Source organism: Pimephales promelas, chromosome 20 (assembly GCF_988280905.1).
Source record: "Pimephales promelas chromosome 20, fPimPro1.hap1.1, whole genome shotgun sequence".
Taxonomy (NCBI): Eukaryota; Metazoa; Chordata; class Actinopteri; order Cypriniformes; family Leuciscidae; genus Pimephales; species Pimephales promelas.
The window spans coordinates 6,628,070-6,655,625 of NC_142788.1; the positions used below are offsets into that span (position 1 = coordinate 6,628,070).

General features: G+C 39.2%; 1 protein-coding gene across 4 annotated transcripts; it reads left to right on the forward strand.

Moving 5' to 3' along the window:
• Positions 1-27,377, forward strand: mybl2a (MYB proto-oncogene like 2a). Of its 4 annotated transcripts, XM_039671508.2 has the most exons (9): positions 49-77; positions 154-238; positions 5,155-5,218; positions 19,039-19,144; positions 20,572-20,643; positions 20,764-20,856; positions 22,610-22,830; positions 23,363-23,510; positions 24,825-27,377. In XM_039671508.2, exons 4-9 carry the CDS (start codon positions 19,043-19,045, stop codon positions 26,592-26,594), a joined length of 2,406 nt encoding a protein of 801 aa, XP_039527442.1. In that variant the 5' UTR covers positions 49-77; positions 154-238; positions 5,155-5,218; positions 19,039-19,042; the 3' UTR covers positions 26,595-27,377. The 4 variants fall into 4 exon arrangements, with proteins under 4 accessions (XP_088980863.1, XP_039527441.1, XP_039527440.1 ...); XM_089124737.1 differs by lacking the exon at positions 5,155-5,218 and having other exon boundaries at positions 1-77; XM_039671507.2 differs by having other exon boundaries at positions 20-238; positions 5,155-5,223.
• The last annotated feature ends 179 nt before the right edge of the window (positions 27,378-27,556 follow it).

Here is a 27,556-nt window from a genome sequence, read left to right on the forward strand (position 1 = left end):
CGCACAAATGACGCGCGCGAACACAGCATCCGCGTGCGCGGGCTCACTCAGGGCAGGCAGCAGTTGGAGGACTGGAGGTTACAAGCGCACACAAAACACAACACACACACAGTCTGCAGACCATAATTGATAACAAACACACATATCTTACAGTTATAACAGTGTGGTACCTCCTGATCTATCGGAGAAATTTAAGACTTCTGCAAAACAGCGAAGATATGTCCTGGCAAGCGTGTGGGTAAGAAAGAAAAACAACAGTTTCAACAAAAGTGTTCTGTTAAAATTGCTGGAAATGTTCTCCACTGTATCCGAGAAGAAATGGCAATCAAGTGTATTTATCCACAAACTGATGCTCGAATCCTCTAACGTTAGTCTATCTATCAGCAAAAGTGCATGTGTTAGCAGCCGTTGAACCAACTGTCGGAGTTTGGTCGTGTTGTGGTCTGAAATATACGAGAACAACTTCAGTGTTACATAGAATAGATCTTTAGTAGAGTGATATTAACTTATGCATTATTATAAACGAAAATATCTAAGTTACTACTGCGTGAGATTACTGATATTTTTCCTTCTGGGGAGTTGGTGGTTAGCGTTAGTTTGGTTCAGAAGTATTAACTTAACTTTAGCCAGAAATGCTAACCGTGAAGTTTCACTGTCTCACTCTGAGCAATGTGTGTTTTCTTTCGTAGTGTTGTAATGTTGTGCTATAACATGTTTTACTATCATTCTTTTTGATGTAACGTTATAGACATAGACATCATATAGGTAGACGCCCTATCGACCGCTACTGCCTATTGGCACGGACGAGAATTGGAGCCGCCATCTTAAACCGGTCATCCGCTCCGCTCAGTGTAATCTGAATGGCAGGTGAAATGAGCTGTCAGCGCATTAAATTAATCATATCTCACTGAATATAGAACTGATTTTCACGCGGGTTTTTTTTTTTTTGCTGCAAAGGTCATTCATGTAGCTATGATACAGGTCACATGGTTCGGTGTATTTTAATATCCATTGTAGGTTAACAGTAATATAATATTCTGATATAAGATATAAAGTGACCAGACACAATATGTGATGAAGGATATAATGTATTTTATAAATCACACACTATAAATATAATAAAGAAGCAGAAACAGATAGTTGCAGTAAAGTAAGATATTTTAATAAGTTGAAGAAACAGTTTATGATTGACACACGCACATACATACACACAAACAGACACACACACACACAGAACGCAGCCACCGAATCCACCGAACGCAGCCACCTGTAATAAAAATTGAGAAGAAGCTTTTCAACGTGTTTGCATCAGTAACGTTGATTTCTAAAAATTAAATTCGGACAACATTAAGCCTATACATTTTTTATTGTGTATGTCGAGACTAAAGCCCTATCGGATTAACTTTACAAGGGTAGATGGAGTAAGTTAATGTAATTTTACCACAGGACTTCTCAATAGCCAAATCGCACGTGGTAAGATATAGGTTATCAATAAAACTAGAAGTTGGAGAGGTAACTCAATTTGCGCATCGCTGTCATGCGTGTATATTACGTTGCTTCCTGACGTGCTCAAACACAAATAACCTATACAACAGGACAGTTGAATGCTTATCTGACAAAACCTAGAAGCTCTTGTAATTATTACTTTAACAGTTACCCCACCTCTCCATGCCGGGTGAACACCGGCTGATGCAGTAAACAGCATTTCACAACGATTTCAGTACAGTAAAAGCAAATGCTCCTTCTCGATTATCTTGTAATATTCTATTCACAAAATACAACCAATAGTACGGTAATGTTAAGACTTACTTGTGAAAAGCCCTATTTTTGGTGGCCCGGCGATTAGAACAGGAAAATGCTCCACAGTGCTCTGGCATCTTATCTGCTGCCACGCAACGAGACTAGGAATACGACCGTTTCAAGATGGCGGCCGGATTTCTCGTTTTCCAGCGGCCAATAGGGTATCTAGTCTCTATATGATATCTATGGTTATAGACCTTATGTAGCCCCGCCCCTTTTCAGCTCTGCGCTCGTCTTTTGACTTCCGGTCTGTATTTTCACAGAACTGCTCGTAAAAAAAAATCCCGGTCGACATTCGTTAAGACATCTGCTTTACAATGCTTATGATAAACATTACAATGCTCATGATAACTTTAGTTAACTCTACAATAAGTAAATCCACTTCACCAGCTAATTACTCCTGGACAGCGATACCATAGAAATATACAGAGCGACCGCAAGACCGGAAGTTGAAAGACAATATTCTAATGATGACGGCGCCCACGATTCTCTGGTGCATAAGGTATATATGTTAATATGCAAAAAGGTTCACCAACGGTCATAGTTGTACCCATAATGCAATACGGCAAAAAGAACCGAACTGAAAGATCGTATTTACAAGTTGAACGCCTCCACAATGTCATAAATACCAGTGGAAAGCTCAGGATTTTGTTTAAGCCCCGATCTTCATGAGTTGTGGCCTGTCAGAAACATGGCGAACACAATACTTTCAGGTATTTAGCAGTGATATTGTCACGCCTTTCTACTTACAGCGCAGTGAACTAATTTCCTGCTCAGAATATGATAGCATTATAATATAATATTAATTGTATCGGTAAAGTTTTCTGTGACTTCGTAAATTATTTAAAACATACAAAAGCAAAACACACTGATGCACATTTCTATGTTCTTCATTTAGTACAACTTTTCTGTATTTTTGTGTAGTTAAAGGGTAACTAAACCCTAAACCAACTTTTTTTAGTTAATGATCTGTAAGAATGGGGCTTTTTTTAATGCTGATCATTGATTCGAGTAACTTTTTTGACATTTGGGTATAAGTGTTTTATTTCTACAATATATGGTGTAAACAACGTCTTAGTGCTGCCCTCTTCAGGTTGAACGGTGGCTACTGCAGTTGAATTTTCCTATAGTGCATTTCAGAATGTTTGTAAACAATAGGCACCAGGATACTTCCGGGTGGCAGAACGCGAGCGGCTTCTATTGGCAACTGAACAGTTACATAGTTAAAATCATTGTTGTTGATCAAAGTTGAAACGATGGCGAAAACATGTTGTGTTTGGGGTTGCGCCACCAGATATACAGCAAAAGGTGTAGGTTTTTTATCGATTTCCTTCAGAAGAAAAGTAAATCTATCCAGCGAAACCTGTGGGTGAGGAGGTTAAAGCGAGTGGACGTCATCAAAAGTGCATGTCGTTTCTAATTATGAGCCTGAGCCCGATTTAAACCCAACCATTTTTAATACGTGGGTCGTTATATAACTGACGTTCTCAACTAACTTAGTTAATTTCTATTACTTTCTATGTTAGGCTACTTTCTTTTGAGCGGTGAGGAGTAAATGCTTCTTCATCGTAAATGCTTCTGATTGGCCATTGCGTTCAATAAATCAACACATATGTCTGTGATTGGCTACATCGCTCATCGCTGCAGTCATGTTATAAAAAGAAACTCTGTTGTATGTAAATCATTTCTATTTTGTTTTAATTGTTCTTGTTGCTTTTCTGCAACAGATGAATACAAATGTATTAGTTTTTATTTTGTTTTATTCATAGATATTTCTAGTTTGCGGGAGTCGCGTGTATCATTTTATTCTCCTGCAATCCGCACACACAGAGTGAATGCATTACCGCTCGCACTCGGCGATCAGATCTAGTCCCGCGCCGTGGTCTAGTGTGTGTTGGGAGTGCACGTCTCTAGATCAAAGAATCTAAGCTCTAATGATCATGTTGCTAACTATGTCTGAATTTCCACCACGTCTGTTTTTGAATCAACTGTTGAAATGTAGATTAGTCTACTGCCGACGGTGTGTCTCCCTCCAAGCAATTTACTAGTGTTGCCATAGGGACGCTTCGGCTTTTGCCACCCGGAAGAACGTCTATTATTGTTGTGACGTCATGGTGAATTGTCACGCCACTGCGTTGCCATGGCGCGAAATGCAGATGGAGGGCAGGAAGTGATCTTCTATATTTAGGAAGCACTATAACACACTCAAAATGCCTATGTTTTGCGTCGTTTATTGTTGCTCAAATCGATCAAACCACGAGGAGTTTTTATCGTGTGCCCAAAGTTGTTGTTCATAAGGGTGGAAAAGAAATTGACAGAAAAACATCGGGAAAAATGCCTTTCAAACCTACGTCTGCGGTCGGGAAAATGCCTGTGTGTGTGTGTGTGCAGTGATCACTTCGTCAAATGTAAGTTAATACATTATTTATGTGGCTTATAATTACATTATTCAGGTGTTTGTTTAATTAAATACACTTATGTGGCTGTTTGTGTAACGTACCAATTTCCGAACTTTGTAAAGTCAAAGTATGTCTGTAAGAGGAGTTAGTTGCTGATATCTACAGCCTCGATGGCAGGCAAATCTCTCAATTCAGTTGAAAATCGGTCCTCTTCATAACGTAAGGATCACGTCCAACATATGTTTCGATTTTCTGTTTATATATTTCTATTGTAATAGCGTCTAAAGTAGAACAGTACGGATTTTCCTCCATCTCGTCCATTGTGCTCTTCACTCCTTGCCCTCCATCTGCATTCCGCGCGTCAACACAATCACGTGACTGCAAACCACCTATTGGATGTTTGTGGTTCTTCGTGACGTACGCAGGTTTCAGCTCACCACGTCCTTGGTACGAGCTACAGCTACCACGCCCTCGGCAGTCTAAAAATAATCTTGTTTCGTCAAAACCACTGCGAGTCAGTGCACAGCTCTACAATAAAAGAAAAAATCCTGAAGATCAATGCGTGGCGGTCAGCGTTGATATTGTGGCGGGCCGCCACAAATTAATGAATGTATGGGAAACCCTGTAGTGTATTGGTGCTCTTGGATGCAGTGAGTGATATTGAAAAAATGTTCCTATATTCGTATCTCGTAAGCTGATCATTAATTTCGTGTAATGGCTGATAAATGGTACAATGGACAGTATGATAAATCCACATGGTTCTGGTAAATGAGTTGAGGCTGGAATATTGCCACAATGCCCAGATTTACAGTCAGGGTAAAAATCTGTCATCTAGTTGCCGAAAGTCAGAGCCAACTTGCATAATTTAGTTAGTCTCTCTAAAATATATATATATAAAGTGATTTACTGAAGTGATTAAATTGATTCACTAAAGTGATTCTTTCCAAATGTTTAGGTCCAGTATACTAGTCTGGCAGTTCATTTGAGTCATTCTTCAGAAGCGCAGCTGTTTATGTAAGGTAAGGTATGTTGCATGTTCTCTTTGTTTACCTTTCTACCTCTGTTGTCTTAATTGTATTGATCTGTTCCTTTACAACACAATTCGTCCTATCACCACCATTATCTCTCAGTTTTCAGCCCCGGTTTCTCATTGGGTCAGGTTGTGTGTGGACACATTTACATGTCTGGGGTTCCCGTAGCGGAGAAAGTTGTCATAGTTGGGTAAACTTCTATAGCAGTGATTGGGAGATGACAGCAAATAGAATTTTATTGTTGGCATTTGCTCTAACAGCAAAATACAAAACAGGGAACTACACTGCGACCAAAATGGTCGCATATGCAACCTTTTGAAATCCCATTGCGACCCTAATTTTTAATGGGTCGCAAATGTATCAGTGACTATTTTGACGGGTCGGTTTTTTTAATTTCTTTCGGGTTGAAACCTGTCGGATCGTCCCGCCAAAGCCTTTTTTGATCGGCGAGTGTTGTAGAGTAGAATGACTGATGCGTTTGACAGGGCGCAAACGAGCTGAGAGAGAGAGAGAGCTCTCACACTCTCACGTCTTCACACAACACAAGCGCTGTCTTGCGCTCTCTCTCTCTCTCTCTCCCTCCCCCTCCCTCCCTCCTCGCACATATTATTCAAAATCAATGGACGTGATAGTAAAAGGTTTGTGTCTCTATAATAGGTAGGCATGCTAAATCACAATCATATAGGCTACCATCTGGGCCTGCATGGCGGCAGGAAAAAGACGCAGAGATGTAAGACACCGTGTCTCTACCTTACGATGATTTTGGTACACCAAAGGTAGATTTGCGCTCTGGAATTCGGATGTCTGATAAACTCGCCATGAGCTAACTAATTATATTGCTAGCGGTGATATTGACATCGACTAATGTTATATGATCACTAGCAGTTTTTTAGACTTTTTTTTTTGGGCTGTGTAGGCTGAATCGTAATCGCGTGATTCGCGTCAAGACACCTGATTGGCTAATACTACACACTGAAGATAAACACCCATAGATATCATATAGAGACTAGATACCCTATTGACCGCTGGAAACCGAGAAATCCGGCCGTATTCCTAGTCTCGTTGCGTGGCAGCAGATAAGATGCCAGAGCATTGTGGAGCATTTTCCTGTTCTAATCGCCGGACCACCGAAAATAGGGCTTTTCACAAGTAAGTCTTAACATTACCGTACTATTGGTTGTATTTTGTGTAGGGCTGAACGATTATGGAAAATAATCTAAGTGTGATTTTTTTTTTTTTAACCAATATTGCGATTGCGATTTAATATGCGATTAAAAAAAAGTTATTTACCTTCTGTATTAGTCAACAAAGACAAGCAATAAATCATTGTATAGTAGGGATGGGAATCTTTAGGCAGCTCATGATCCGATCTACTTTTTTTATTAATTAATCTCAATAACACTTAAAATATGTATTTAATTATATGTGTAAAAACACATACTTTAAAAAATAAAAAAAATTTAATTAAACCAATGTTAAGAATTTTAAATAGGCTTTATAAAATTATATATCTTCAAAATATAAAAGCTAGTAAATAAAGAATAACAAAAAAGCATTACAAGCAATAAAGAAAGAGTGGTCTCAGTATTTAAAAGTAGGCTGTCTGAATGTTTATCGTTCAAGAGCTGGAGTGATTTTCCCCCTCAGTTTAGATATGATAAGCTGCATTCACACTAATGCACATATCTCTTGAAATTGTAAATGTGGTTTGTCCTGTTGGTTTAAGAACTGACCGTGTTTACATTAATTTCGCGTCATAAAAGCATTTTGACATGCAAGTTTATGCACATTTAACCAATGAGTCGCTCACGGCCGCATGCACGAGCGCTCTTCACAAAGCGCACTTTAGTATTTTAAAATGAAAGCAGCCTTCTCGGTGATTTTCATAGTTTTAATATATAAGCCAACTGCATTCCAACAGACATAAATAATGCCTCTGTGAAGCATTTGTAAGGAAAATTCCCGCGGGAGAGAACGCGCACTGCAAGAGTATTACATCAAGCAAAGCGGCAAAACCCATAGAAGCAAGCAGAACCATGGTTCGTTTCTGAAGCACGCGCAGCGTTACACGCATCTGAGTTTAAAAACTAAGCTCAGGCTCGATTTTGAAATTCTCTGAATCGATCCAGGATTTTTGGGGAGAAAATAAATAACACAATATCACATACATTAAAAATAAACTGTTCTTTTCTGAACGCTAGACCCCGTAGCGTGGCAAATTGGTGCTTGATCTTGCAGACTGCTCCCGCGTGTCACGTGACCAGTGTAATCGCAGCTCTTGCGATTACAAAATCGCGTTTCATCATATCGCAATTTTATCGCAAATGCAATTAATCGTTCAGCCCTAATTTTGTGAATAGAATATTACCAGATAATCAAGCAGGAGCAAGGATATTTGCTATTACTGTACTGAAATCGTTGTGAAATGTTGTTTACTGCATCAGCCGGTGTTCACCCGGCATGGAGAGGTGGGGTAACTGTTAAAGTAATAATTACAAGAGCTATTAGTTTATCAGATAACCATTCAACTGCCCTGTTGTATAGGCTTTTTGTGTTTGCGCACATGATATCAGGAAGCAATGTCAGTGTTTCCCCTAGAAATTTTTTCAGCAGCGGTGCTGTTAGGTGCCGGAGGTTGTTACCAAGCCGTGGTGGGCGGGGCGGGGCAGGGTGCAGTTTGGGGAATTGCACCTCCGGGAGAATTTTTTTTTAAATAACCCCTTCAACCATGAGTTTGAAAAATGTAGAAATACATTTTCCATACACATTAGATCCATCGGCATGACAAGTTCCATCATTACGCTTATTCACTGCGTCATAAACCTACGTTATTGTAAGAGGTTAGCGACCCCTAGCGGCGGAGAAAAATACATAATGTAGCTTTAATGGGGTCATGAACAGAGAATTAAAATTTTCCTTGATATTTTGACAGTAAAGAGGTCGTTATACTATAAAAAAATAACCTGTAAGTTTTTAAACTCAAACTAAAATGTAGAAATTGATAGGGGAAAAATGAAACATCACAACCCAGAAAAAGATTATTTACAATTTATTGAACATTTTTTCTTAATGGCAAAGGCCACACCCAATCTGTGAGCACTTAATTTTTCTGGGCTTTTCAGATGTGTGTGAGTGAGAGTGATACTATTTTATGTTTTTGCAAGAAGCCTTATGCTCATCTAGCCTGCATTTATTTAATCAAAAATACAGAAAAAACAGTAGCCTAACATTGTTAAATACTATTACATGATGTTATTTTTTAATAATAAAAGAATCTTTAAAAAAAAGGGCAGATCTCATCATATTAGAATGTAGGGCTTGGTATTGACACAAATTTCACAATTCGATTCCAATTCATAAGCTTGCAATTTGATTCGATTCCGATTCGATTCAATATTGATTATTTTGGATATCAGTTACAATAAATGGCAAATTTTCTCAAGGAAATCAAATCTCTTAACTAATGCTGTAAACTATCATGGGAGTCTAGTTGTAGTAGCCTGCTAGGCTTCATTAGCCTAATATGAAGGTAATAATGAACTGTTTTGTAGCTATACAAACACTTAAATTACACTTTTATTTATTTTTATAATAAGATTATATAAACATTTAAATGGTGACTGTCATAAAAACTTGCCTTTATTCAAATATGCATTAAATATTGAAGAACATTAAGATTATAATGCATATGTAATATGGTGTATATATTTAGCAAAATACTCCTCTCTAGAGTTATTTTTCTAGCTGACTAACGAGTTGATGTGGGTTTTCTGAGGTAAATATGACGATACATGAGCCGCGTTTCCACTGCCGGGCTAGGGCTGGGCCAGAGCTAACAGCGAGCCGAGCCGAGCTAGTGGCCTCGGGCCTCAAGCACCGGGCTTGCGTTTCCACTGCCGGGCCAGTAGCCCCACAGCGCTGCACCAGACCCCACCCCTAACACGCCTTTCTGGATCAAACGTCATATAATAATAATAATAATAATAACCATCATCATTATTATTGTAACATTTTATTAGGCTGCATATGTAGAAGACGCCTTTATCCAAAAAAGGAACAGAGCACAAATAAACACAATATTTTTGACGCATATCAGCGCATATCCAGTGTGTGTGGAGCACGCACTGATGGCTGCGAGACGCCCATGTGAACACTTGCAGTTTCATTGCATTTCTTTCAGTGGAAACAACTTAAAATACTCTTTCATTTCTGGTCATACAGAAAATAATAATACATTATTCGCAAATACATTTATTTGCGTAAACTCACAATAACAAGAAAACGTTGTGCTTTAACAATTAATCAAGGCGCGCTTCATGATCTCGGTGAACTGAAGCGCGAGACCTGAAACAGCCACCGCATTCGAATTTGTTCGTTTTAAATTGGACATTTAAAGCTTTAGTCTTGTAGATTAAAGCTTTAAATGTCCAATTTAAAACGAACAAATTCGAATCGAAAGCCAATATCTTCTGACTATGTAATTATGTAGCTAATTAATTTCTCTCTAAATGTGCATCCGGAGATGGAGATATGTTTTTAGCCGAAAATCATTTAGAAAACAATAGTTTATTAATAAACAATTAATGCCTCGTTATTTTATATTATTTTATTATCAGACACATTTATTATAGCCTATAAATCACCTATAATCCCCTTTCTGTAAGCTGTGGTTACGGCTCTTCTCATTCAGCACTGCGGGGAAAATATCATTTCCAGGTTCTAATTTGGCCTCAGAAAACCAGTAAAATATATATTTTTTTCATATTAATTTGTCAAATATTTTAAATGTTTAAGGGGCAAAAAATCAAACAAATATCTGAAAATTCGTCGATATGTAGCCTATATATAGCCTATATATTTTTGCGCAGCATTTGGCATAGACCTACAGTTCAAATTAAAATGTTATGCAATTTTAAACGGTTAATCGGTTAAACATGGACAGGCCTATGTGCATCTTGCTTCAGATCATAACGTTCCATAACACCGATAAACTCCGCCTTTTACCTTGAGCACGCCTCTAGCCCGAGCTGGCCCCCTCTGGCCCAAGGTATTCGACGGGCCAGAAATCCTGGCCGTTGGCCCTGAGGAAGCCCCGATCAAGCCCCGGAAGTGACAGTGGAAACGCGACTGGCCCTGGCACGCACTAGCACGGCCCGGCCCTGGCCCGGTAGTGGAAACGCGGCTATGGATTACAAGCTGTTTAACTGACGTCTTTCCACGGTTGAAACACTGATTGAGCGAATCAATGTGACATGATACGGAATTCGATAAGTTGAACTCTATCTTTTAACACACTTTCATTTGCTCATTCATGTTTATTTGGCGCTGTGACTGGTATTATTAAGCCGGAAGAGAGATCAGCGCTACTGCTTAGCTGCGCCAGAGCGATCTCACGCCACAGCGCCAAAACACTTTATGTTTTTGAATTTCTAAAGAAAATGGACGTAATTTGAAAATTGAGACTTTGTTTCAGATCAATAGTAACAAAGGACACAGATTATTGCGATTTTTTTTGATTGTGCGCAGCCGCGCTACAATGATCCATTCTTTCAAATGAAACAGGATTACTAATCGATTCTTGAGATTTAAGAATCGATATCAGTTCGTAAAAACGAGAATTGATTAATATCGAGAAATCGATATTTATTACCCAGCCCTATTAGAATGATTTCTGAAGGTTTGTGCGACACTGAAGCCCCGCAAAGTGACAAAGTCCCCCCGCCCCCTCCCCTCTGCACGCGCCTGCTAACCTCAGCTCCTCCATGGTCCCCATCTGCCTTTCTCTTCACCAACCAGTTAAGTAGACTCATCTGAAAAATTAAATAATATTTAACTATCAGGACTATGAGCAGTAGGTGATACTTCCTCGTCCTCATGGAAATAGTTCGTACCGCTTTCTCCTTTCCACAAGTGCTCGCTGTCCCGTGGAGTCTCTCGTTGCTATGCAACCTTTAACAGAGGCGCGATTTGATAAACCGCGCGTCATTTCTATTCTGAGTGGAGCGCGTATGCTTTATTTAAATTAACGAACGGCAACGTGACATTAGCCTAATCGAAAATATTTCCATATATGGCTCTTTCCTCCGTTCTTGTCAACAAGTGGATTCAGAGCCACATTAGCAGCGCTGCCGGTCGCCATGTCTGTGTTTTTAGGTGTATAAGTGAATGAAGTGAATGTCATGATATTGCTGATCATGAAAAGATTTCGCAGCGCCGCCGCTGAATACATTGTAGGGGAAACACTGAATGTAATACACAGCGATGTGCAAATTGTAGTGCTGTAGCGGCACGTCGATGACGTTGATGATTCGACGTCAAAATTGCGTCGACGTCATATTTTTGCGTCAACGCTTCTTTATTTATTTATTTTTTGCATGTTCCCGGCGGTACAGCTTGCCACACACACGTGGGAGACCGAAACATTGCAGAATAGAGGACGAAGACAACTAGAAGTGAATTTGCTATCCATTCAATGAATCACACACAGTAAACAAACCCTTAAGAAAAAAAAATTGCAATTTAGATGCGCAAACTGGGTGCCGGTGTGGTGAGACGTACAAGCTCGGGCAGATTCGGCTTGAAGTCGTTTCCGGATGCGGCGCCGGGCGCGCTGTTACAAAAAAAAGGCGTACACACAGCCAGCCACAGTCTTGAGTCTTCCTGGTCTTGCGCACCCAACGCGTCATTTTTGCCGTGCGCACATTCGCGCTCGTGCGGACGTGTCGAGTATAAACAAGGCTTTTCTCCGTGTCAGCACGCGCTCTGATCAGTAGGTGCACAAACCTCTCCCGATTCATTTCCAGTAGTAGAAGCCTCCGATCGCACCACTAACTCCGCCTCCGTTTCCCTCCTCAGCTGATATTAATATTTAAACATTCTCTATGATAAAAAATGTTTGTAAAAAATATTTTAATAACACGGTTTTGGCGGTTGTAGAGTTATAATGATGGTGTTCAAATACATAACATTAGACTAACGTTAGCCAGCTTATAGTATCTTGATTCAGTATGCCAGTATTTATTTGAGATATTGTTTTTTTATTAATTGAGCAGCAGAAAAAATATTCTTTATATTAGTCGTCCAATTAGTCATTAGATTAGTCGACTAATTGATAAAATAATCGCCCAACTAATCGTTTAGTTAATAATCGTTTACCCCAGCCCTAGCAAATTGAGTTACCCCTCCAACTTCTAGTTTTATTGATAACCTATATCTTATCACATGCGATTTGATATTACAGAAGTCCTGAGGTAAAATTACATTATTACGTAACTTACTACCCTTGTAAAGTTAATCCGAATAGGGCTTTAGTCTCGACATTTTCCCCTCTCACATCCACATACAATAAAAAAGGTATAGGCTTAATGTCGTCCGAATTTAATTTTTTAGAAATTACTGATGCAAACATGTTGAAAATCTTCTTCTCAATTTTTATTACAGGTGGCTGCGTTCTGTGTGTGTGTGTGTGTGTGTGTGAGAGAGAGAGAGAGAGAGAGAGAGAGTGTGAGAGTGTGTGTGTGTGCGCGCGCGTGTGTCTGTTCGTGTGTATGTGCGTGTCACAAATCATAAATTGTTTCTTCAACTTATTAAAATATCTTACTTTACTGCTACTATCTGTTTCTGCTTCTTTATCATATTTATAGTGTGTGATTTATAAAATATATTATATCCTTCATCACACATATTGTGTCTGGTCACTTTATATCTTATATCAGAATATCATATTACTGTTAAACCTACAATGGATATTAAAATACGCTGAACCATGTGTCCTGTATCATAGCTACATGAATGACCTTTGCAGCAAAAAAAAAAAAAAAAAAAAAACTCGTAAAAATCAGTTCAGTATTCAGTGAGAAATGATTAATTTAATGCGCTGACAGCTCATATCACCTGCCATTCAGATTACACTCCAATTCTCGTCCGTGGCAGTAGCGGTCGATAGAGCGTCTACCTGTATGATGTCTATGTAAACACCCCACACTCCAAACATGACATACAAAATGTTGTGGAACAGATACAACAACCAGAGATATATTTATAAGCTATCATTTTATTGTCATCACAGTTTGCCAACAGTCCTGCGTCCATGATTCTACATTGATTAAAAAAGAAAATCAAATGTGTTTTAATGGTAATTATTTTATACGGAAATCATTTATTTATAATTCAGATGAGAATAAAGTGTTAATTAAAATTAAGGAAAACAAATATATTGATCTGAAGCAAATTAATTTTACATTCATTCAAGTACAATTACCAAACATATATCAAGGTCATTTTGTCTTTTTATTAATTTAATTAATAAACTAATTATATAAAACTATTGTCAGTGAGTGCACTACAAATAAACTGGTTCTATGCCTTTATTAATAAAACTTAAACAACTTAAAAATACGAGGCTTAAGAGATTTATCTTTTTACTCCATTTACCGAAATCGTACTGAACCGTCTGAATGTCTGAACCAAGGTATGAACCCAACCGTGACTTCTGTACCGTTCCACCTCTAATGCAGTACAGTTTCATTATTATTTATTACTATCCAGAGAGCGGCTTACTATAAATAATTTGTGCGGCCAAATCATGTTTTGCGCCAGTAACTGAAAAAGTTAGTAGCGCAAGTGCCACCAGTGGAAAAGGTTAGTGTAGTTCCCTGCAAAATATGTGATAAGCCGCTTTCCGACCAAGTAGTTACAGGAACTTAGTTATAGGAACTGTCCACTTCTAAACAGTTCTTAGAACTAGAACCAAGTGGCCATAGGAACTGGTAGGAGGGGTAAGGGAGTGACGCAAGCACGGCGACGGTCTTTATAGCGTCATCACTAGACGTAGCGCGGCCACATACAACAACGACAAACCAGCATGGAGGAGGCTATTGCAATGTTCCTGTTCTGCCTTGCCGGGACCTTAATAACGGAGTACGAACGGCGGCGTTTGCTAAAACACACAGCGTATGGCAGACAGTGTGCTACAAGTTCCGTGTTGACAGTGGGCGTGACTTATAAGTTGAACCAATCAACGTAGACCTAGGGAAAGGGAACTAAAAAAGTCCTCGATCTAGACTAGGTACTGAAAGAGTTATAGGAACTACGGTCTGAGGAACTAAAAAATCCCCAATTTAGTCCGGTTGGAACACGAGAAAAAAAGGGTTATAGGAATGTTAGGTTCTAGGAACTGCAAAAATCCCTCCGGTCGGAAAGCGGCTATAGTTTCCACAACTTTTCAAAAGAGGAAAAAATATGAGTGGGGGTTCATTCTCCAGCTGGCTGGCAGGAGCCGCTACTGGCACGTCACCAAGTTTCAGAAACCATTGATTTTTGGCAGTTTTGGCAGTGTTTTGTGTTCCTCCTTTTCTAGCTCATTTATTATTTATTATGCAACTTAATGATTATGTACTTTATTATGATTTATGTTTTGGGGGTGGTTATCCCAATTGAACCAGTCAAATATCCATGATCAGTTTGGCATCAGTTTGACGCTTTGCTCCACGCTCATGGAGTCGGCCGCGGCTGATCTGCATGAGCGTCCAGCAAAGCGTCAGCAGCTGCCAGTCTGATCATAACAGCCCCTAAAACATTAATTATACGAATATACTATACTCGCAGATCAGCCGCGGCCGACTCCATGAGCGTTGAGCAAAGTACCAGTAAGCTGCCAGTCTTATCATGGCCATTTGACTGATTTAATTGGGATAACCGTCCCCAAGACATCAATCATAATAAAGAACATAATCATATCAACAGTTATTTCAGTCAAAGTTGCTCTTCTATCAGCTTGAATCAGTCGGCCCATTCTCCTCTGACCTCAACAAGGCATTTTCGGCCACAAGACTACCGCATACTGGATGTTTTTCCCTTTTCACACCATTCTTTGTAAAGCCTAGAAATGGTTGTGCGTGAAAATCCCAGTAACTGAGCAGATTGTGAAATACTCAGACCGGCCCGTCTGGCACCAACAAGCATTCCATTCTCAAAATTGCTTTAATCACCTTTCTTTCCCATTCTGACATTCAGTTTGGAGTTCAGGAGATTGTCTTGACCAGGAGCACACTCCTAAATGCATTGAAGCAACTGCCATGTGATTGGTTGATTAGATAATTGCATTAATGAGAAATTGAACAGGTGTTCCTAATAATTCTTTAGGTGAGTGTATAATCATGATATGGAGGCTCCGGCGCGGTCACTTGTTGCTCATGAACTGGAGTACCTCATCATAAATTAACCGAAACTCAGCGTATGCCTCACAAGCTGCGTTTCCATTACCCTTCAATTTGCGCAAATTGAAATTGCGAAATGAAAATACGCTCAATGGAAACACGTCAATTTCGCAAAAACTCCCGTTTATCACAAAAAAGTTTTTACACTCTCATGAGGAGGTTTTTCAGGCAATTCGAAAAAGGATTTTTTCGCAAAACTGCATTGGAAACGGATTTTGCGCATTTACAGTCACCTGACTTAGAAGACGGAGTGTGTTTTAGGTCCGTGTCCGCAAATAAAAAATAGTAATTATCATCATTAGCCTATTATAACATTTATTAGTCTACATAGCCTTATGTAGAAGACGCTTTTATCCAAAAAAGGAACAAAGCAATTCGTCACATCTCATTCATAGTACAGGTTGGACAATAATAGGGCTAAGATTATCACAAATAAACACTCGATTATGTTCAATATCCAAGAGTGTGTGTGGAGTTTGGAGCACGCACTGGATGGCAGACAGGCGTGGGCGCGCCGTGAACACTTTCATTTTCCCATCAACAGGGGAATCAACTTAAAATACTCTATCATTTGTGTAGGGCTGTAGTCAACCAAAGAAATCCTTAGTCGACCAAAGTTTTGTCCTGCGCAACGATTAGTCGACTAAAAAAAAAAACGTGATGTTTTGATTGAACATTTTTTAAACAATTGTCATTGAGCATTTACAAAACAACAACGAAAAAACATCACAAATAAATAAAACTATAATAATAATTAAATTTTTTAACTGCAAAAAGTGAAGAGCTCTGTCCTAGGTCACAATCGCGCACCTGACCACACCACACGCTGCAAAAAATATAACTGCTATCTGCCACATTATTAAAAATCCTAACAAAAGCTCTCGTTTATACAGGCTTTATATTCTTCTTTACTTACAAAGCTATAGGTTAACTTTCGTCCTGACGATCAAGGCGTTTTAAAACAACACACAAAAAACCCAAATAACTTAAAAACAATCCTAAAAATAGGCTGTAGGACCGCGTATAGGTTTATTTTTTGTTTTGTTGCATTATTTAGGCTATTTTCAAATGCGTCAAGTGTACAAATAAAAACGAAAACATTAAGAAAACACAATCTATTGAGTTAGCATGATATAGACCATTTCACAAGATGTAAACAACACTGGTCCAGAAGCACTTCCTGTTTCAGTTTTTTAACACTACATAAAAGCTGGGATAAAATACAACCAACAGAAAATTTAAAACTGAATCAAAAAGTTAAACAAACATATTAAGATGTTTTCTTTACATGTGAAATAAAGAAAACAGTTACAAACTGAAACAGGAAGTGTTTCTGGACCAGTGTTGTTTACATCTTGTGAAATGGTCTATAGCCGTTAAAAGGCTGCTCACGTCTTTTGCGCGCTCAAGTTCGATTTTAAATGTAGGCGCGCGACTTGCGCGCTCATAATGGAGCAACGCGATCGCCTCCCTCCACAGTCTTGTCGTCTTTGTTTTAAAATGCAGCCAGACAAAAGATTTAGATTTCCTGGACATTTTGTCGACTAAAACCAAAACAAGCAGCGTTCTAACTGAATGAATACAGCATCCCTTACCGAGCGCGAGCAGCAGCGCAGCCGGCCACAGGTGCGGTTCCCGAGTGTATTATGTCGTGTGTGCGCGACATAAAAAAATAGCCTAAATTAAAGACAAAACATAGGCTAATTATATTTACAATACAGCAATAAATAACTGCTTATAAAGGAATAAATATAAAGGAGTAAATCATTGAAAAAATCTTTCTATTGGTAAAAAAAAAAAAAAATGCAACTGGTCGACCAATAAGAATGTCAGTCGACCAAGACGGCATCGACCGATTAGTCGACTAAACGACTAAAGTTGACAGCTCTACATTTGTGGTTATACAGAACATAATAATACATTGTTCGCAACTACTTTTATTTGCGTAATGTCACAATAACAAGAAAACGTTGTGCTTTTAAAAAATAACATAAAACAATCAGGTTTATGATCTTCGTGAACTGAAGCGCGAGAACTAAACTAGCCTAAAGCTTTTAATGTCCACTTTAAAAAGAACAAATTCGAATCGTAAACTAATACCTTCTGATAATGTAATCCGTATGAAAGGTGCAGTTCTCTCTAAAGGTGCATCCGGATCCGGCAAATATGTTTTTAGCTCGTTATTTTTTCAGACGCATTTATAATAACTCGCCTATAGCCTACAGCACTGTGGGAAAAATATCATGGTAACACTTTATTTCGATAGTCCACTTTAGACATTCTACTAACCATAAGTAACTTTTCAACTACATGTCAACTAACTGTCGTTAGAGTATTAGTAGACTGTCAGCTTAATATCTGCTAACACTTTATTTTGTTGGTCCCCAAACAGACATTCAAATGACTTTAAGTAACTTGGCGACTACAAGTATACTTATTCCCCTAACCCCAACCCTAACACCTAACCATAACCTAACAGTCTACTGACAGTCTACTATAATATACTAATACTCTAATGACAGTTAGTTGACATGTAGTTGAAAAGTTACTTAATTTGAAAAGTTAAGTTAATTAGTAGAACGTCTAAAGTGACTATCAAAATAAAGTGTAACCAATATCATAAATATCCATGTTCTAATTTGGCCTTAGAAAACCAGTAAAATCTAAAATCTAGTAAACCCCCCCCCCCCCCCCCCCAATATTAATTTGTGAATATTTTAAATGTTTTAAAGGGGGCAAAAGGTCATAAATAAATATCTGAAAATTCGTTGAGATGTAGCCTAGGCTATATAGCGCAGCATTGGTGTGGTCAAACTAAAAAGATGGTGTTCAACTTTGCATTTTAAAAATACAACAACCGTTCATTTTTGTTTTGCAATGGCTGTTTGGACATAATCAAGATCGAGTTCTTTATTAAATTCATTTAAAAAAAAGAAACAATAATTACAGGCCTCTCTAAACCTCAAAGAAATGCCATCAAGACATCGAAGCAGAAATAAGGAAGAAACACCAGGAACTCCGTGTCTTTTCCTGCCATTAATGCTTGGTTAACACACCACGTCTCCTTCCATTAATAATAATAATAATGTCTAGTGCGGTGTATGGCTGTGAAATAGGTACCAATGTCTGTTGCCATGATTTTTGGAATGACTTATCGCGAGAGTAAATAAAAGACGTTTTAGTCGCAAAACTTCGGTTAATGGAAACACCGTCATTTCGCAATAGTTTTTTATAGACATTTGGAAAATATCGCAAAAGTTTTGCGCAAATCTGTATTGGAAACGTGCCTACAGGCATGATAAATATATCTATATATAGAAAGCTTAAAATGTCTTTAAACGAAACAATTCAAAACGAAAAAGGCTACTCTCTGATTATGTAATCCATTATGTGCATTTCTCTCTGTAGGGCAGGCATTAACTACGGAGATGGTAAACTGATAAACGGTCCGTAAAGCACAAAATAATAGCGCAGTTTCGTTCTGCTTTCATTACGCTTGCTATTTGATTTTGGGCAACGGTGTGGTGGTCGCGCCGCGCATCTGAATGAAAATATTGCCCTAGTGTGCTGATCTCCTTTCTGTGTTTGCAGTGTAATGGAAGCTGTGGTTAGCCTTAACCCTAAGTGTGTGGCTGATCTGGAGTCTGATATTGATGAAGATATCGAACCACTGAAGAGCAAGTGGACTTCAAAAGAGGTGAGCTGAAGCACTGAGATGCATTTATATCATTAATAAGATAATATGTCACTTACTTGATTTAATTAATCGTGCTGCCATTCTGGACCACAGAAGAGTAGGACGCAAGAGAAGAAGCTTCAACATTATACTTCAGTAATAAAAAAAAATGAAACACGAATGTAATGTTTAAAGTCATTTTTACTTATCAGTATTGTTGAATTGGATCATCAAAGGTCAGTCAGCAAAGACACTGGTTAAAGTGAGATTAAAAAAATAAAGTATATTTTGTGTAATTTAACTTTTTTATGATTGCAGGTTTGTGTAATATTTTGAGTTTGCATTTCACTTTTTTATTTTATTTGAGGAATACTAAATCTGTTTTTGGGAAAGTGGGACTAAAATGTATAAAAGTACACTACACTACCTGCTACTGTAGCAGAGCGGGCATGTAATTTTTTTATTATTAGACATCAAAAAGAATGTATAATAATTCAAATCATGTATTAATATTATTTTTTAAATATATAGATATATGAAAAAAAAAAATATATATATATATATATATATATATATTGCTGGTATCATAAACTTTTTGTCAAATAATGTGCTGCACAATGAGCTTTACTGTTAAAATTAAAACATGGATTATTCCTTAAATTCAGTTTTGTCTAAAAAATTCATAATTTATTCGTATTAGTGTTAATGTATTATTACATCTGGACATTTCCTATTTTTACTGTACAACAGTAATATATTTCTGTCAAGTTAAACCGAACTTTTATTTTGACGGGTTGCCGTGAAGCCCTTTGAGTTTCTGTGTGTTTGTCATGATCATGATGATAGTTGCACAAATGAAGCGGTTAAATGATCACGAAGTGACTTTCAGAGTGGATCTAGAGCCTGGAGAGGAAGTTCAATAATTTCTGTCTTCATACAGGCAAAAAAACAGCGCAAGCGTCACACGTGTGTCTTCAGTGTATGTGTGTGTGTGGTAAATAAAACTGCGCGTCGGCTGCACAAAGATATTCATATTAACGGCTCTGGGCTGCACACTATTCATTCACACGGAACATACGATTCATACGAACAGGATTCGTATTTAAATAGTATTTGTGGTTTAATATTCACACACACTAGTCTATATCGCGATTTTTATTTCAAGTGTCCCTTTAAGCTTCTGATCTGATCATGTTCACGCACAGCGCACACAACGCCTCGGCACTCTCGCACGATTTCTCTCAATAAAGGGGAACACAAAATACTTCTTTGAAAAAGTAACTAGTTACTTGGGAAAGGTACTGTGATTACATAAAGTAAAGTGTTACTTGTAATACGTTAGTCCCAACACTGCCTGTTTTTCCCCCCCACCACTTTCTGATGCTATCATTATATTGCTTATAGTGTGCTACAAATCTTAGTGTTTGTATTTCATGGCTAACATTTAGGATGAAACCCTTGCGTCCCTCGTGGTGAGGTTTGGACGGGAGGAGTGGGAGCTGATTTCAGGCTACCTACCGGCAAGTGGTCTAATTTAAAGTGTTTCTGTTTATTCATAAATATTCAAATGTTTACGTGGATATTTGTGATTGTACATATTTGATCAGTTGTACTCACTCTGGAATTGTGTGTTATTGCAGGGGCGCTCTGCACAGGAGTGTAAAAACAGATTCACAATGGTCTTAGACCCAGAGCTCATTAAAGGAACCTGGACCAAAGAAGAAGATGAAAGGGTGAGCACTGTTTGAGAGATATCTGAGCTGGACAAAAGACCACGGGTTTGTGTCACTTGTCCTGTATTTAAATGGCATGGCATTGATTGAGTGGCACAGTTTGCTTCTGTGTTTATCAGACACCAATGCACAACATGCATGGAGCATTCATGGTTATCCTCATTCTTTTCTTAAAGGACAACTCCGGCGCAAAATGAACCTTTGGTCTAATTACACATTGTTACCTAGTCAACCGGTATCTGAGATTTGTTTTCATGATTGCCGAATGTAAATAGTTTTATCTCTAAAAACAGTTTAGCCTATAACGCTAGTTCAATGCTAGTATATGGGGCATAGAGTAATGACAAATAAAAATCGCTTGTTATTACCACTAACAAGGCTCAAAATAGCCCCACAATAAAACGACAGCATAACAAGGGTCCCTACATTCAAACCGAAGCGTTGAGAACTTTGTCAGTGTCCACACAGTTTAATAAGAAGATATTTTATACACACAGTAAATTTCGCGAATACAGGAGGAAGCCATCTTTGAAAAATAGTCTCTACCAGTCGATCTACGAACGCCGATCCAAGTGCGCTGAACTGTGCAGAATCTCATATTATCCGTTGTTTCCAGAAGAAACACAAACACAAACCGTTTACTTGTCTTCAATATGTACACGTAGCCTACTGTTCGCGCTCACCTTATCACCTTATTCACATCTCACCAGCGCACTTGGATCGGCGTTCGTAGATCGACTGGTAGAGACTATTTTTCCAAGATGGCTTCTTCCTGAATTCGCGAAATTTACTGTGTGTATAAAACATCTGCTTATTAAACTGTATGGACACTGAAGTTCTCAATGCAAAGTTCTCAATGCTTCGGTTTGAATGTAGGGACTCTTTTTATGCTGTCGTGTTAGTGCGGGGCTATTTTGAGCCTTTTTAGTGGTAATAACAAGCGATTTTTATTTGTCATTACTCTATGCCCTATATACTAGCGTTATACTAGCGTTATAGGCTAAACTGTTTTTAGAGATAAAACTATTTACATTCGGCAATCATGAAAACAAATCTCAGATAACGGTTGACTAGGTAACAATGTGTAATTAGACTAAAGGTTCATTTTGCGCCGGAGTTGTCCTTTAAGCCGCCTTTCCACTGCACACGACATTCGCATACGATTGTCGTATTTCGCCCCCTGGTGTCAGTTGCACGGAACTTTGAAAATTGGTCGTGAATCAACCGTTACCCTCGGATATTCACAATGGTAAAATTAATGATTTTAATGAATGTAATGCATGCATAAATATCTACACAAAACAAATGACCCTCAATACATCTCAAATAAAAACATAGTACATTTTATAGAGCTGATTAATATATTGATTTAATAATTATTAAATATTTTTTCTGCTATAGTTAATTATAACCAATATTTTACAGAAAGAGTGTTTACAGAAAAACATTAAAGAGTTAAAATATTTGTAATTCTAGCCTCGCACTCATAGTTTTTAATAGAATACATCACTTCCGGTTGGCCTGTCGCATACGGTCTAGCCGATATTTCAACGGATCCAAAGCTCAAATCGGATCCGAATTTTCCGCACACGCATATGATTGGAACTCCCCGCAGCTCCCGTACGACTGTCCATTGGAAATGAATGACTTCCGGTCCGACGGTGGTCGTTTGTCGTGTGCAGTGGAAAGGCGGCTTTAGAAGATGTAAGGATCATTTTGTCAAAGCTGTCTAACTGTTGTATTCTTTCTGTAGCTCATTCAGCTGGTGTCTTTATTCGGGGACAAGAAGTGGAGCACAATTGCCAAGCACCTGAAAGGGCGGCGGGGCAAACAGTGCAGAGAACGGTGGCATAACCACCTGGATCCGTCTGTGATCAAGACGCCCTGGACAACAGACGAGGACCTGCTGATCGTCAAGTGCCATTGTGTTCTGGGGTCTCGCTGGGCACAGATTGCAAAGTTTCTCCCTGGAAGGTAATTTAGAGCCTTTTTTATTTATTTATTTGATTTAAATAGTCTTGTTTGTATTGTTAAGTATATGTATTGTTATAGTTATTGTAAAATAGGGTTCTAACGGAACAATATTTTCACGATATTAATCATATATTTTCACAGTAGTAAACAATCAATTCTGATTATTATGATCAGTTAAAATGACTGTTGAATGAAAACATGTTAAACAAATGTTGTTGTTTTTTTAAACAAATGCTTTATTATAACAAATTTGAAACTATTTGTTTGTTTTGTTTATACAGATTTCAATAATCAAAAATCTGCCTGATCAGTTAAATGTAATAATTGATTATGGATTAGACTAACAACTCATTTTTGTCATTAATAATTTATAAAAATTAAGAACCGTGATATATCATCATACCGTTACAACCCTAATGTTAAATAGTCTTATAGTATTGTCATCTATTTTATCTTTATTTGTACTGACTGTTATAATGTGAGGCATTGTGCTCAGTACAGTTTCCTACTGGTTACATCTGATGTTTAACAGGACTGATAACTCCATAAAGAACCATTGGTATTCAACCCTAAAGCGTAAAATGGACAAGGGTGACTATAAGATGGAGGATGTGGATCTGAGTGATCTGGGAATCTACCTGACGCTAAAGGAAACCTCTGCTTCCACCAGTCATGAAAAGGTAATCTATATCCTTTACCCTGTGCTGTCGTGCTAATATCCAGTTTGATTAGCACTAGATCTGGCAGAATTCTTCATTTGTGTTAGTTTATCAGACTGAATAACTGTGGTCAATAGGGCTTGGAGTTCTGATGATAATATTGTATATATCGATGATATTTCACGAGTGGGCGATGCGTGTGGATTTCAGCAGTCAGATATTCATATATTCTAGTTAGCTCTATTAGTATAGTTAGTATAACCATTAGGGTTGGGTATCGAGAATCGAGTATCGATTGGAACCGGGACTAACTTTTCGTTTTTCCCGGAATCGTTCAAAAGTTAAAATTTCGATTCCTAGTTTCGATATTCACAGTCCGCCGAGCGGAAGAAGAAACCGCTGAACAACACCAACGAAAAAGCGTCTACCGGAAGTGTTGGCATAACCGCGCGGGTCAAACATTAGTAGCTTATGTCAGCGGTCCAAAGTGTGGCTTCACTTTTCTAAAAATAACGAAATCTCGGCAAAATGCTAAATTTGTGACGAAAGGAGTATTTCCTTCAGAAAGGAGTATTTCCTTCAGAAAGACCGTTGGTTAGCAAGGTTAGCTAAACTTTTTTGACCCTGTCTCTTAAAAGAATCGGAATCGAGAATCGTTAGGAACCGGAATCGAAACAAGGGATCGGAATCGGAATCAGAATCGTTCAAATTCAAACGATACCCAACCCTAATAACCATACACATCTTTGTTTAATGCTCTCCGTTTACTGCATAGCACCGAAAACACTTAGATGTAAAGGTATTACGAATGAGATGCCGGGTGTGTGTCTTTATCATCACACATGCAAGATCATAGTGGTCGACCAATACAGGTTTTTGATGGTCGATGTCTTTGAGAGCAGGGTGGCCAATATATAACTTATAATATATATATGGTTTAGAATTATTTTAATAAATTAGAAATTAATATGTATGCTGCTTATTAGGGCTGTTACTTTACATTCGAAAATTGATTGCACAATGGACAAGTTTCGAAAACAAAAATAGGGAATCGATTTTTCTTTTCTTTTTTTACTGAAAATGTGTTTTTTGTGATTGTTGCGGGCAAAGATCATTGATTATAACCCTTTTTCTTTAAAAATGTGGTGTAATATGTGGGATATTTATGCAATGAAATTGCGGGAACTAGCAAAAACTGCGGTTTTAAAAAGTGATTCTCCAACACTAAGAGCGGTTTGGCCAGACGGTGGAAAAGCGGCTATTGTAATTGGGATAAATTAGAAGTAAATGTGTTTGCCTGCACTTGTGATTTTAATGTTTGATTTTAATCCACAGTCAATAAGTGCATTGGAGCCGTTGCCCAGGGTGAAGCCGCTGAAGAGGAAGGCTTCAGACAGAACCCCGAAGGCCGACAGTCCCCCACTCTATCCGTCCTCACCCTCTTACTCCAGGAGTCCTTCCATCGTGGACCCGCAACACAAAGCGTATGTAGATGATGTTTTGCAGATGATTGCTGAGGACATGCTCCCGCTAAACTTCACTGAAGGGTGTGGGTTCCGTAAGTTCATGACTGCAGTGGGTCCTCAACACCCACAGCTCTCGCAGCGCACGATCGCCTCACAACTGTACAGCTCTGTGGAGAAAACCATCAAGCCACGGCTGATCCAGCAGCTCAGGAAATGTGTGACGCTGAGCGGGGGCCGTAATGTGGTGCACATCACCGCTGATATCTGGGCTAGTGAACACACAGAACCTCTTCTTGCCGTACAGATGCATTTTCTTGATGACGACTGGAGCGTTCACAGCAGAACTGTGGCTTTTCGCCATTTGCAGTGTAATCAGGTTACAGCACAGATCGGAGCAGAAATCGAGTCGGTTCTTCTAAGCTTTGGGCTTTTCCCGCATAACATCGGGTACAGCATCATCCATGAGGCCAAGAACACTATCGCCACTCATGATCTGTTCTGCGACTACAAGATCATGTGTTCTGCGCAGAAGAGCGACCCCGATGAAGAGGAGTTATTGAGTTTTCTGGACGATCAGGTCACCATAGATGATTTCTCTATAGCGGAGATATCCTCCAGTAAACACCTGGATTGCATCACCTCCCTCCTGCATTGCGTGATCAAGGAGGCAATAAAGAAGTCCAGAGTTGTGGAGCGGATACTGTTTGAGGTGCAAAGCGTGGTGTCTTTCTTCCGCCGCAGCGCCTACTGGCTAGAGCTTCTGGCTCAGAAATGCAAGCTCTCGCTGTTTGGCACGTTCGGCACAAGCGGCTACACCTGGAACTCCACAATCAGCATCATCCGAGAGATAATGCAGGAATCGGTGTGGGACTCGGTGATGAGCCTCGTGGATCAAGCCCACGCAGAGGTGAACAGCAGCCACATGTGTCCACCTGTGGTCCGTGTTACACGTGAACAGGTCGTGGAGTTCGTTGGTTTCATGGAGCCTTTTGAAGAGGTGGTCCAAGTGCTTCAGGAAGACGGCGTCACCTTGTCCCTCATCATTCCCACCATCATTGGACTTGATAAAACACTTGAGAGCAAGACCACAAAGTTGAGCTTTTTTTGCTCATCCCTGCGTTCTGCTCTCCGCTCTTACTTCCAACCTCTTATTTTGCGGAGAGATTTGATACTAGCCACAGTTCTGGACCCGCGAATCAAGCTCCAACCCTTTGACAATGGAAAAGAGAAATTCAAGACTAGCACACTGTTCACCCCTTCCAAACAACGGGCATCTTTAGTTGTGGAGTCAGCGCTGAGTGAAGCCGCTAGAGAGACCGGGCGTGATGAGCCGGAGCGTGTTGACATGTCTGAGCTGACTCAGTATCTGTCAGAGCCCTTGTCTGAGGAAGATGTTTCCGTTCAAAGCTTCTGGAAAGAAGCGACCCGCTTCCCTTGCCTGCGAAGCATCTGCCGCAAATGGTTGGCCGTCCCAGCATCCTCGGGGGGTTTTAAGAGACTGTTCCCCCTGGCGTGCTCTATTGTGCGGGCCCGCAGGAGCAAGCTCACGCAGCACACGGCCGAGCGACTCCTGCTCTACCGGGAGCATCTGAGCAAGAGCGCGACAGCGGAGGGGGACACACTCCGCTCTCTGCCTTGAGGAGCGGGGAGATTCGCGGATATGAGATGTACTTTTTTTTTTTATTATTCAGTGGATTTTTTTTTTTATTGACTTTTCATGAGCATGCCACTGACAATAAACCTGAAACTTGAATCATTTTGAAACTTTTTACATCTGGAACTACAGTGGTTGTCGTATTGTTGTTTCACAAAATGTACCTCTCTATGATTCTGTCAGGAACGTGATCATCCTGAAGCGGAAATAAGTGTGAACATTAGTTGAGAAACACTGTTGACTATGTCTTTATCATAGCTGAAGCAAAATAATGCCAACGACAAGGGAAAAACAAAAAATGAACAAACAATACAAGAGTTTACAAGCAGGATTTGATTATTTTGTCACCAGACAAACAGACTCTCAAACTGTCCTGTTACAATAGCTAACATTACAACAGCATAACTGTGGTTCTGTGAATCCGCTAAACCGCTGTTACTCGCGTGTGGATCAGAAGCACCGTCTCTGCGTTTGCTTTCAGGCCTTCCCGTTCTCTAACATCTCCAACGCTGGAAAGCTTCCCTAATATTACCGCAGGTCATAAAGCACTTGCCTGATCATGACCTCCTTCTTCCAGTGATAATCCTCTGAGCTTTCCTCTTTTGTAATTAGGGAAGTGCAGGACTAGTCGACTAAACGGTACAGCTGCTACTAGTCGACACTAAAAACAACAGTCCACATTTAGGTTGCCGTGTGTGGGCGGCAGTCGGCTATGAAGTACCTGCTGTTTACTTACATTTTAAATAAATAAATAAATGATAAACCGTTTACTGGTCCCCCCTTCTTCCCTGCACCTTCAACTTTGTTATGTTCATATTTAAAAGCATTTACAATGGCATGCCCATTTTTGGGTGACATCGTAGAAGATGAAGCACTTATATTGAGAAGGCCTTTCAGACGTGAAAATTGACCCATTGGCTTTTCCCGACAATTACCTGCAAGAGCGT